At 36.3% G+C, this 13,683-nt stretch overlaps 1 protein-coding gene across 6 annotated transcripts in view; it reads left to right on the top strand.

Moving 5' to 3' along the window:
- The first annotated feature begins 333 nt into the window (after positions 1 to 333).
- The window catches only part of ank3a (ankyrin 3a), a 113,624-nt gene continuing 100,274 nt past the window's right edge, over positions 334 to 13,683 (top strand). For all 6 annotated transcript variants that reach the window (XM_016453476.1, XM_016453477.1, XM_016453478.1 and 3 more), the window contains exon 1: positions 334 to 594. In XM_016453476.1, coding sequence (XP_016308962.1) covers positions 529 to 594 — 66 coding nt within the window. In that variant the 5' untranslated portion in view covers positions 334 to 528. The remainder of the gene's footprint in view (positions 595 to 13,683) is intronic.

Genomic DNA, 13,683 nt, shown 5'->3' on the forward strand with positions numbered 1-13,683 from the left:
CTTTGTCATTTTACAGCTATTGTTCTTTCTTTCTTGTCATTTGATTGTTCCTCTACACCTCCTCGTTTTGTTTCACTCTTGTTTAATGTGTTCTCTCCACCATTTCTCTCTCTCTCTCTTTCTTTGTGAATATTAGGATCGTCTGTGTGGGTGTGTTTAACAGATCAAAGCAGGTAGGCTATTCAACAGGATTACGCTCCTCTGCTTTTCTCCTTTCTCTGTTCTAAACTAAGCTGTCCATCCCTGTCTCTCCGTGTCCCCTCCTTCTCTCTCTCTCCCTCTCTCTCTCTCGGTCCACTATCTCTCCACACCCTTTCTGGGGAACACCGGACAGAAAGCGGCGAGTCTTCTGGAACACAGAGGGAGAGAGTTCACACGAGAGAGCGTGTGCGCGTCCCTCAGCATCTCTCCCATCAAACACCATCAGCGGAGCTTTAATGGACTTCTCTGCCTGGTCCACGTTGATCCGAGTGGATGTTGGAATAAGGAGGATCGCTCAGGGAGTCCGATTGGATCAGCTTTCCCAAAATGAGTGAAGAAGCCAAAGAAAAAAGTAGCTCCAAACCAGCGCACCGTAAAAAGAAAGGAAAGAAGGTAAGGTAGAATTGCAATATGTTGTGTTATTGTGGTTTTGGCTGTTGTTTGCTCAAGGGCTCGTGCTGGATTGATGAAGATGCTTTAAAGCCACTGAGAGCTAGAAAAGTCAATAAGGGAGGTGTATGTCAGGATTTTGATTGGAAACTATGGGTTTTTTATTTTTTTTTATTGATCTGAAGACTGCTATCCCAATGCATTGACTCTGATGTAATTTGTGTTGGCTGTCAATCACAGCATATTTCTAATTTAAATCCTTTAATAAAAAATATATTTTATTTTGATATAAGTATTTTTCTAAACTTAATTTTTTGAAACTATTTTGCTTTGTAATACCAAAACATAATATTGAAAAAAAAATTTGTGTGCATGTTTAACTGTGAGGCATATTTTGATTGATGATTTCTTGGTATGTCAGAAGATGGTTATTAGTGGGTGTGGTTTAGGTCAATAGGTCGATGTGCCTTTTCTGACAGTTAAACAATCTGAACCAATTTTTTTTGGAATTAATTGAAATGACTTTTTGGAGGCGTGTGTGTGAGTGAGATGAAAAGAGGACGTGCAAATGGTCATGCATTCATGAAAGCATGTCCATCTTATGAAGCTGTGTATGTGCTGAGCTGGATGCCGTGTGTTTGTTTATATGTGTTGTTATCAGACTCGTTTATTTGTGATGTTATCAGACTTTCAGAACACTTTTGTTGTGTGTGTGACCGTGTGCTCTCCTCAGAAGCGTATGTTTAGGATTTTTGTGCCTGTGTGTGTAAGCACTTGTGTGCGTGCTTGTTTGTGCATCTGTGCGGTTGTGTTTCTGAATTTGCATGTTGTGGAATGCTGAGTGATTGACAGGTCCTGTCATGCAGTTATTTGGGAATTTGCAGAAAAACAAAAACATCTCTTTTGTCAAGAGTTATGTACGCCACATACACACACAATTAAATATTGAAATGGAACAAACGTTTTAATATCATATGCAAATATGATTTTCAGCAGTGCCTGACTGTTAGTATCAAACGTGTGTGAAGTCTGATGTTTGACACAAATACCTTAAAGCAGTTGCATTGCTCTCCTTTGACTTTGAGGCTGATGGTATCTTTGAGCCCTCAAGGGACAAACTACCCCCTCCAACACACACCTAAACAATTAATGGATTTTCACCTATTGCCAATGGCCCCTCCATTTTTGGCTGTGCTTCTGTGTGTGTATGAGTGTGTACTTGTTCTTTATGAGTCATGCCATGTGGTATGTAGAGATTCTTCTGTTGAACTAACATTCATATCTTTTAAAAACATATACAGAGCAGCTGAAACATACACACACACACGCACACACATAGTAATGTTCTTGGTACACAAACAAATGTTAAACGATATGTAGTCTTTGTAGTTGCAATTTAGTTTGGGCCAAGACAAAAATGAAGCTATATATGCAAAAATATTTAGGTAGTCAATGTTTTTGTCTCGTTTCCAGTTTGCATCTTTAAAAGAAGATTTGAATTTCAGATATTAAAGATATTAACACTTATCTTGAATGTATTTGCGTTATTTGAATGTAATGTTATTTTATTTTATTTAAGATTTTAAAAAATTATTTTTGGTAATAGATTTTTACGATTAACAAAATGATTTTTTTTGTAGTGTAGTACGGGTTCCAATGATATTTCATTACACCTCAGGCAGGCATCATTTACCTCAGCCATTAGTAAAAGGTTTTGGCAAGGAAGGCATTTTGTCAGCATTTTAATGGTTTGCGCCTGTGCGTGCATGTGTCTTGGCCTGCTTTGTTACTACACTGTGAGATAACCATGTGTTAATGATTGTAGTCATGGAAACAAGAGAAAGAAGGAGAGATTTAGACAAGACAGACCAACACAAAAAAGTACAAAAGCTGTCATCAGAACCGTATCTTTAAATAACATACACTGACGTCATATGAAACATTTTACATTTGAAAATTCGAGATTGATCTCTCCGATACATTTCTTTCTTCTTCATCGGCCCAATCAACAGACAGTATCACACGTGTAACCGCTCTCATGTCACTTGTCGCTATGGTGCTATCCAAGATCACATTGAGTGTCTAAAAGGGAGTGAGAGAGATGTTGTCTGCTGTCAAATCAAAATAAACGTCATATACTTGAAATCATATAAAAAATATTTTTCTTCTCCTCCGTTTGTGTGATTTCACTATTTATTACTTCTACTAATTTCCTTAACGGATGGTTCCTGAGTTCCTCATTTGCTCTGACTCCATGTCTTTTGGTCACACACAACTACACGTTTCTCACATGCTGTGTTTGAGTGAGTGTGTGCTTTGACATTTGTGCGGTCATAGATGTGAATGTGTGTGTGTGATGCTGACATGGGGCGTGGTGCTCCATTATAGCCCCTCTGCCACCATCATGTCCTTCTGGCTGACAGACACACACTTACAGCACTCATGAGCATTGCAACAGAAATATCAGCAAGTAAAAGAGATCCGACCACTTCGGCCAGAGAGATCAGACCTGTCAGTGAAGGGAAAGAAAGTTTGTTTGAAGGGTGGAAGGAAGAATTGATTGTTGGTATGCTGGAAGGAAGGAAGAAAGAAAAGGGAAGAGGAAGGAAAGAAAGAAGGAAGGAATCCATTCAGGAAGGAAGGAAAGAAAAAAACATTTTTGGTATACTGGAAGTAATGAAAGAGAAATATTGTTGGTAGGGGGAAGAATGGAAAGAAAGAACAAAGGATTGTTGGTATACTGGGTAAAAGAAAGAAAAAGTAAGAAAGATTGGATATTGATAGAAAGAAGGAAGAAAACACATTCAGGAAAATGGAAGGACAGAAAGTAAGATTGTTGTTATGGAAGGAAGGAAGGAAAAAGAATGATTGTTGGCATACTGGAAGGTAGTAGGGAAGGGAAGGAAGATTGTTAGTAAAGAAGGAAGAAATGAAGGAAACAAGAATGGATTGTTGCTATGTTGGAATGAAGAAAGAAAGTGGAAGGAAATGAAAGATTGGTACTGGAAGGAAGAAAAAACATTCAAGAAGGAAGGAAAGAAAGATTGTTAGTATTGAAGGAAGGAAGAAAGAAAAAAATGGATTGTTGGTATGCTGAAAGGAGGAAAGAAAAGAGAGACTAGTATTGGAAGGAAGGAAGGAAGGAAAACAGAAAGGAAAGTAAGAAGAAAGATAGAGATTGTTAGTATGGAAGGAAGAAACAGAAAAAAATCATTGTTGGAATGCTGAAAGGAAGAAAGAAAAGGAAGGAGGAAGGAAAAGAGATACAAGAAGGAAGGAAGGAAGATAGAAAGAAAGAAAGAAAGAGAAAGAGAAAGATTGTTGGTATACTGTAAGTAAGGTGGAAGGAAAAAGGAGGAAAAGAGATACAAGAAGGAAGGAAGGAAGATAGAAAGAAAGAAAGAAAGAAAGAGAAAGAGAAAGATTGTTGGTATACTGTAAGTAAGGTGGAAGGAAAAAGAAAAATTGGTACTGGAAGGAAGGCTAAAAACATCCAGGAAGTAAGAAAAAATAAAAATTGCTGGTATACTGGATGGAAGGAAGTTAGGAAGGAAGGAAGAAAAAACGTTCAGAAATGAAAGCAGAAAATACATTTATGAAAGCAATGAAAAAAGAAAGATTATTGGTATGCAAGCAGGAAGAAATCAATGTAGGAAGGAAGAAAAAAACATTCTAGAAGGAAGGAAAGTAAAGAAGGAAAAATGAGCCTAGTGTGAGAGCAGAATGAGAGAGAAATAACAAGCATAGATTTCTAAAAGAGCGGGATCAAGAGAACAAGCTGCTTTTCTTTGGATGAAGGTAGAGAGAACCCAAAAGATCTCGACTTAAAGTGCTGACAGAAGGCATGGGAACATAAACGTGTGAGAGCAGGAGATGATGTAAACAAAACGAGCGAGGGAGGGTTAGTCTAAATGGAGAGACGGTGTATTTAAAGGGGCTGAGGGCACTAAATCATAACCGAGCTAGAGAAACCGTTGCCACGGAGCTTTTGGCAGAGGGGCAATCCATCAGTCTGCTCAACTGCACATGCGCAGACACATATGTTCACATGTAAACACGAACACATAGATTTGTGCACACAGAAATATTCATTAGAGCTTCCTAACAAAACATAACTGGGAAAACAAAACATCATTAACAAAAAATATTTTCCTTAAACTTAAAATGATTAAGTTGTTCCATTGTCTGTTTCATGTATCAGTTTAAATATTTTCATAAAATGTAAAATATTATACTAGGTATTGCATAGTTAATATTCAGGAAGGAAGAAATTTTTTTTTTCTTTATGGTCCTTAAAGGGATACTCCACAAAAATGATTCGCTCACCCTCATGTTGATCCAAACCTGTATGATCTCCTGTGGAAAAACACTGAACCCCATTGACTTTCAGTGTATGGACAAAAAACAGTTTGAAACAACATGAAGGTAAGAAAATGATGAAGAATATTTAGGTGAACTATCCCTTTAAGCTTCTGAACCTTATTATATTTTAAGGTTTGCAATGAAAGAATACATATTCAAAGCTAAAGGTATCATTAATACGTTTCTAAAAGTGTGCTGGTGTTCCTGGGCCAGGCCGGCAGAACAGGTTAGAAAGGAAAACGTGACTGATACTTGAGCAAAACATTCTGTTGCTCCCTCTGTAATCTTAATCCCACTTCTGAGCAAACAGACAGATTTTCCCAGCCTCTCCAGTGTCTGCAGGAGAATCCAACACACAAACGGTTCCAAACGGCAGTCTGGGGAAATATTTAGCACGAGGAAGGGCACCCCGAGACAGATCGGAGAGGAGCGAAACTGTACACCTGTCAGGGAGAGAGACAGAAGGAGAGCAGACCCCATGCTGACTAGAGTAGCATATGCAAGACAGGTCTTACACTAGAGGGGTAATGTATCTTTAGGCTTTCAGGATACATTTTGACCTGACAGCAATTAATATTAATCACCACGATTGATTAGCAAATCCATATGAATAACCTTATTACTTATGTTATAAGTCCTGTGGTGTTGTGTTTACAGATTGATTGACAGTAGACCTACATGTCCTAGATTGTCGTAGTGATGTGTGAGTATGCGTGCAAGTGTAAATCCATGTGTTATGTGTGTGTGTAAGTAACCGATAGAACTCTATCAGGAAAGAATCCACAGCATTAGTGAGCTGTAACAGTCTGAGGTGCTGATGAGGCAGTCTGGGTACTAGTGTTGCTGGCCATTTGGCTCTGCAGCGATGAAGCTCTTTGGCCCATATCACACATTCTGGACCTCCAATCCACCGATTGCACTGTCTGCCCCTTCTCTTCTGAGAACATATTTAAATACATATTTAAATATCTCTCTGATGACACCCTGTAGACTCAATATTGGGATGAATCCATGTATGCATACATCCAGCACATGTATGCATACATCATCTCTCTCTCTATGGACTAAAAATTATAGTAATAATACATATATTAAGCAATTACATGTATTCAATGACAACAGTGCCAAAATGCCTTCTTTGAGTAATTTTTATATATATGTATAAAAATATCATTCCATTGTTTTCAGTTTTATATTTCTGATTTTTCATATTCAAGATTTTCCCATGTTCCTTTTTAAGTAGATAGGAGCTTTATTTGCAAATCTTTATTTTATACTCCAGAAAACATATTTACAAAAAGGTATGCCTTCATTTCCATTTCCATATATTCATGTAGCTCTCATGTAAAACATTTTACTGTGCACTACATTTACAACAGAAACAGTCCCTTCGGAGTAACCTGGGGTTAAATGCCTTGCTCAAGGGCACATGGGTAATAGGGAAGCCCATAGGTGTTTAAACCAACAACCCTTGGGTTACTAGAATTAATCAATAAACACATAAGCAAGTTACCATCACGCAACATAGTATGTGACATGAGTTTGAAACACACACAACAGAAAGCTTTGAGTACATAACAGATAATTATAGGTGTGTGAATGGTCATGCAACAATGCATCTGCACAACGGTTGCTGTCTGAGGTTTCCATACTTTTAATTCCATGTGGTTGCAATAACAGTAGTTAAACACTCAAGCATAAGAGAGGAAGAATAATTATAACGTTACCTGGTTTTCCATTACACGCCCTGTTTACTGAAACTAGCACTAATAATTACAGGAATAGTTGTTTGTGCCTTTATAATGAGTTGTTTTGATGTGCATTTGCTCCACCAGTGCGATGACTAACGCATATCTCACTTCAAATCAACAATGTCTCATTCACTAATTGTGCATATGCATGTATTTGTACACTTAATGTTTTTACTACATGTTTTGTGACTTTTATGCACTGTTGCAGTTATTGTAGTGGGTATGACATCTTAAAAATATATAATCTTAACAATATAGTCTATTCAAAAATATAGTTTATTACTATAATTAGTAATTTGTCTCTAACAGTCTTCACAATTAGATATAAAATGACCAAAATGTAGAAGCAGAACATAATGAATTCAAAATGTGATGGAGGCGAAATGTCCTGTGACAGTAAAAGGTCTAATGAGATTAATAAGAGAACTGGAGCAGAAAAAAGACAAAATGATGTTGTTTGAAGATGTAGACGTGATTGAAGAGTTTCTGCTGAGCGTGTGTTTAGAGGGCTCTATTTCAGAAACATCACAAGAGAGATCTGCCTACATTTGCCTGTTCCTCCCTCTCTCTGTTTCTCTCCCTCAATCTGTTGGCCATATTCCAGCGCTCAGAAGCGCAGTTCAGAAATGCACCTGAGACCAGCGATCACCCTCACAAAGAGAGCCGGAAGTTCAAGAGAAAGAAATGGCAGTGCTAATGGTGTATTATGTTGGACTAAATGAGGAACTCCCACATGACTGAAGAGAGTTATATAAACATGGCTTGTGGATGGGATTGTGTGTATTCACACACACACACACACACACACACACACACACAAATGTGCACATATTTCCTTTTGCTCTCTTAAAGTAGTGTTCGGTATTACTGTATGGCTGTGCAGACAGAACTGGAGTTAGAAGTACAGTAATGTCAACTCATGCACACTGTCTTGTATTAGAAGTTTAAGTGTGAAGTGCACCGGAAATCTGACAACTTGTATTGAAGTTTGTTGGTGTTTTTGTGAACTTGTTAGTTGGTTTCCCAACATTTGAATGTTTAACATGTTTGAAATGTTGGTGTTTGTTGCTTACAAGTGAACACTTTCTTTATTCCTACAGAATCAGGTAGAATATGTAGTGAATTCTGCATCTTTAATGGGATTTTGTTTGTGCAGTGGTGCCAAAAGCTTATTACAGGGACAGTCTGCTTGTAGCAACTTAGGGTTAAGTGACTTACACAAGGGCAAAATGGTGATGGTAAATGCAGAGCCAACAACCTTACAATTACTGTCACTGAACCTTAGCCTCTACACCACACTATTCATTTTCTTGAAGGACACACAATATATTGGTACCCCTTTGGTTATGTACAAATTTTAGAGGTGTTCTGATTCACTTGCTTTGGTCAATATTGGATACAGTATATTGCACATTTACGTTTTTTTTAAATTTAGATTTGATCTAATATCATCAAACACTCACTTACAGTTAATCTTTAAAAACACAAATAATAAAGAATACTGTTAAATTTAATCTTTATCAGATCTCAAAATGAATATCCAGTTTTCATACTGTATATTATAATGTGATACCTAAATTCACTTGTAGCACTTGTAAATTGATTTTTCATTTGATTTTTATTTTTTATTTAATTTGTTTATTTAATTAACAAACTTATATAGAATTTTAATATTGTATCTTTATTGTTAAATGAGAAAAAATGTATCTTAAAATGTAAATCACATCTTTAGAGGGGAAATTACAATTTCTGTGTGTCAGCAAATAGCAAACTGCAAAAATAATGATTGTTTTCAAACAAGTTTCAAATACTTAATCTTCATTATTTGTTAGAAAAATAAGCAGTCCCACCCTATTTAGGACCAAAAGAAACACACATAATTTTGAAATTTGATTCTCCTCCACTTCTCTTTCTCTGATGAAGTATAGAAAATTCAGATCATTTGTGTGTCTCTTTTTTTCCTCCTATCTTTTGCAGACATATTGGCATCCTTTCCTATATGACTATCTGTCTAATCCATTAGTCACACACTCATTGTACGATCTCCTTTACACACACACAAATGAGATATTGAATTTTGGTTAAGAATATGGCGAAAACATCAGATTATGTCCTTCCACGTTCACTTCATGAGCTGAACGGAAGTCAGGTCAGGTTTGGCCTTGAACTTTGATACTTACCTGAGATCAGTGATTATAGGCTAAATAATGCACAGAGAGAAGGATTGGTTATTAATCTGCAATTAATCATCAAAGGCTTATGGCAGAATCACCAAATGAAGCATAGCTTTTCATAAGGGATTATCAGGTCTTGTGAGAGTGTATGGATGGAGCAGAGAGCTTGGAGCAGAAATGAGAACTGATGAAGAATTGCACTGATGGGAAGTAGCAGTAGATTTGCTCTGATGGGTGAGCATGTGTCTGCGTGTACCAGCACTTAATGTGGTTAATAACCGGCCTTTGCCTTCTGGTAATACTGTGGTTCAGACCTGGATGATCTGTCCTTTCTGGGGATGTCAACAAAAACAGTGTTCATAAATCAATTTACTTCCATAATGTGATGTATTTTAGAGTGAAACAGGATTTTAAAAAAAACAATATAGGTTGGACTTGATCTAGAATTGATTGTATTGTGAAAAGTATCACTTCAAGCAGCCAAGTAAAGACTGCTTTGAGCAGCATCTGTGAAAAGATGCAGTATTTTTATTTAAAATTCCATATTTCTATTCATAATTTCATATTTCTATGTTCATATTTTTTACAGTTAAAATGTTTCAAAGCATTAATTCTATAGGTGTTATTGTTTATATTTTTATATTGTCAAATTGTACTATGTTTTATAAAATAATTGATAGAGAAATGGAGAAGGCTATGTGTATATATATATATATATATATATATAAAAATGTTTTTTTATTTTTCATAGACTGTTTATGATGAAAGCAATTAAATCACTTGAGGCCAGCAAATTATCAATAATCACCATATTGCATCATGCTGTCATGTCGCTCACTGTCTGTCGCTCATGTTGTCACCTCAAACCACAGACTCGCGTTAAAAATGAATGACTTTTGGTACCTTTGTCGCTGACAATCACTGTCACTGTGAACGAGCCATTAATATTCATAGATCAAGCCACCGCAAGGCTCTCGATTCCTTATTTTTACAGTGCTATCTGACCCTGAGAACAGCCGCCCCAGAAATACACACTCATGCACACACACACACACACACACACACGCACAGATGTGCAAACTCGTATAGCTCACTCTAGGCTTCAGATTCATCTTCTTGGCTGGTGGAAGGAACGGGATGCTTTGAAGTTTGGCTGCACGCAAACACGAAGACGTACAGACACAGGCGCTGAAACAAGCAGTCTGTCACACATGGATAGATGGCAGCACACTGGCAGCCATATTACAGGATCAGAAATGTGTGTGAGTCGGGAATAAAAGGGCAAGTGTGTGAAGCGGGGACAGTTGTGACCTGTTTTTAAGTGCGTAGCCTAGGTGTGTGTTTGCGTCTAGATTATCTTGAGATGTCTGGGTAGTATAATGTTGTTGCATAAGGTCAAAATAGAGTGAGAAAGAGGGTCGGTAAGTGCATTGTGATCTATGCTTTAAAGCCGTTAATGAGTGTGTGAAATGTGCTTAGCTTATGGGAGGAGGGTGTGTATGTGTTGTGCTCTTTTCTCAGAGTGAGTGTGTTTTTCATGGTGCTCTATTTGTGTCGCCATTGGTTACTCTCCTGTGTCCGTTGCCTTGACGACCCCGGGGCGGGGTTTCAGACTGAATATCAGCAGTCACCCCTCTCCTTTGCTCTTTCTCTTCCCCGTCTCTTTCTCTCATATATGAACATACTCGCATGCAAATAAAATCCTGAATTTAGCAACAAGAATACTGATGAATTGGTTTATTACACATGCATGTGTTTACGTCCACTCATATCACCCACAGGAATGTGTGATACAATATATATATTATGTCATTATTTTTCTGATAAAACAGTTTTTTATTAATCAATATGGTCAAAGTTGTTTTGTTTGTAAACGTGTGTTTTCCATATACATAAGAGAAACATGCCAGCACATTGTTGCTTGCCACTGTTTTAGTTGCTAAATTTTGAATTCTGTTAGACATAACTGATATCTAATAAAGCAAACAAATGTAATAAAATTCATTTTTTCCCTAAGTTGCCATGAAACAGAAATTCTTCTTCCTATTTACTATTTTCTAATTGCAGGATTTTTATTTTATTGTAGAAAAAAAAAAAATCCATGCATTCATTTTTGTATTTTTTAATTATTTAGGTTTTATTTATTTATTTATTTTTGACCCTGTAATCTTTATTAAAATGTCATAAATTGGTCTTCCAGTGAAGCGACAGACTTCTCTTTGGTGATGGTCTCCAGTGTCAAGTCATTTTGTCCACTTAAAGGAATAGTTCACCCAAAAACAATTTTTGGTCCCCATTGACTTTCATAGTAGGGAAAGAAATACTATAGAAATCAATGGGGAGCATCAACTGTTTGATTACCAGAATTCTTTAAAATATCTTCTTTTATGTTCAACATAAGAAAGAAACTCATAGAGGTTTGGAACGACATGAGGGTGAGTAAATGATAGCTAAATTTTCAGTTTTGGGTGAACTATCCGTTTAAACCCCATCCCTTTCTTACATTCATCAGCAGGCTCGTATTCAGATCTGCCTCCATCTACATTTTATTCTTTTGATGTACATCATAATATGGAGGAAAATATCTGCTGCTACTTCTGTTTAATCATGAATTTTAAAATTTGTCAGAGAAATTTGGAGTATTACGCTGTAATTTTTTGACCACAAATACTAAATGCTATTTTATTGGTTTTGTAGAGTTTAGGAAGCAGTGCCACCCTCACTTGTGATTTGCTCTTCCATGTTTCTTCCATTAGTAAAAGTTGGGAGCCAATGTACTGTGTAAATGGCCATAATAACCTGAATTGCTTTTTTCCCCTTTCCTTTCATTAACATGAAGCAGGCCTAACTCACAACTCTGATTTCTTTAAACAAGAAAAGTATGTAGTGGCTTTATCACAAAATTATCTTAAAGGAATAGTTCACCCAAATGAAAATTCTGTCATTAATTACCCTAACCGTCATGTTGTTCCAAATCTGCAAGACCTTTGTTCATCTTCGGAACACAAAGAGAAGAAATTGTTGAATGAAGTCGTTATTTTTGTTTTCTTTGCACACAAATAGTATTCTTTTAGCTTCATAACATTACGGTTGAACCACTAATGTCACATGAACTATTTTTACGATGTTCTTTCTTACTATCTTTCTGGGCCTTAAATGTGTCTTTCTTACTGTCTTTCTGGGCCTTCAAGTATAAAAAGTTGTATTGCTGTCTCTATAAAGGGTCAGAAAGCTCTCGGATTTCATCAGAAATATCTTAATTAGTGTCCCAAAGATGAATGAAGGTCTCGAGAGTAATTAATGACAGAATTTTCATTTTTTGGTGAACTATCCCTTTAGCCATTCAACAGTATTACTGAATCCCTATTTTCCTGCCTTGATATTCTTTCTACAGGTAGACCTGCATGTACTTTTGTGTCTCTACGCTGACTACAGCAAGTGAAATTAATCCTCTGATCTCTTAAACTGATTAGCGATTAGCACGCTAACAGTGTCTGATCTCGCTCTGATTGCTGTTAGCGTGTATGCTAACTCAGGCTCCAGCTGTTAGTGAGACACTGCCAGTGTGCTTAATTAAGCAAACTAGACTGATCTGTGACACAGCAGAACACAAGATGACAGGATGGTAAGTCTGACTCATAATTCTCATAACTCATAAAAACTAATAATTACAGCCTGGAGATATATTTGTGTGTGTGTATGTGTGCATGCAAGTGTGTCCATTGAAATGTTTTTGAGGATGAGTGGCCATCATAATAAAATTTAAATTTCGAGTTGGGACCATTAGGAAACATCAAAGTGAGGTTCCAAGAAATTAAACCCATTATTAGTTAGACAAGCAAATACAAAAGTACTCATTTGAAGCTGGGAAATTACAAAGAATTAAAAGCTAGGAAACAAAGGAACAGTCAGGTATATTGTCACACTTTTTTTTGTAAATTTGCACTGTAAATCAGTCTGTTTTTAAGATTATGCATCTTTATTGTACAACCGTTCTGAATTGCGTAACCCAAAGGTGGTGTTTATATTTTGGAATTCAGAATAAATGACATTTAATTGTGAACTTTTAAGTAACTTTTAAGAAATACAAACTTTTATGAATTCATGCATATAGAGTTTTAAAAGTTCATATATATTGGTATATAAATAAGATATCCATTATATAGATAGATAGATAGATAGATAGATAGATAAGACAGACAGACAGACAGACATGAATGGTAAATGGCAAAGAAACTACATTTGCTGTGGCATTAATTGAGCAAATTATAAAGCAAATTTATTTTTAAGTTATTTTAAGTTATTTTTTAACTTTTTAAACAAAGTTAAGAATTTTTAATAAATACAATTTAATTTGCATATTGCTTTTGCAGGGATTTTTGTGCGTTTTTCAATATTTGTTCGTCTTCTAAAATAAACAATGAGTATAAATTTTAAGAGTTTTGTTAATGAAAGACATCTGAGAACTTATTTGGGACTAGTGGGACATCAGATCCAACTTGTGGCTTGCCACAGGAAGGAGGACTAACTGGTTTTCATACAATATATTTGTCCCTGATCATATCTGTGTGTGACGTGTCTGAATTCAGAAAATTGGCTGTATCACTGTCACGTAGTCGTCTTTGACGTGTTGAAGGTGATTGACAGCGCTAAGCTTAGTGTGTGTGTGTGTGTAATGTAATACTGGTTCAGTCCCCAAATGACATATAGAACATAAGTTACAAGTGACCTTACTCAAAACCTACTGAACATACACATACAGTGGGTACGGAAAGTATTCAGAACCCCTAAAATTTTTAACTCTT

This window comes from Sinocyclocheilus anshuiensis, unplaced genomic scaffold (genome assembly GCF_001515605.1).
Source record: "Sinocyclocheilus anshuiensis isolate Anshui unplaced genomic scaffold, SAMN03320099.WGS_v1.1 scaffold1719, whole genome shotgun sequence".
NCBI classification, from domain to species: domain Eukaryota; kingdom Metazoa; phylum Chordata; class Actinopteri; order Cypriniformes; family Cyprinidae; genus Sinocyclocheilus; species Sinocyclocheilus anshuiensis.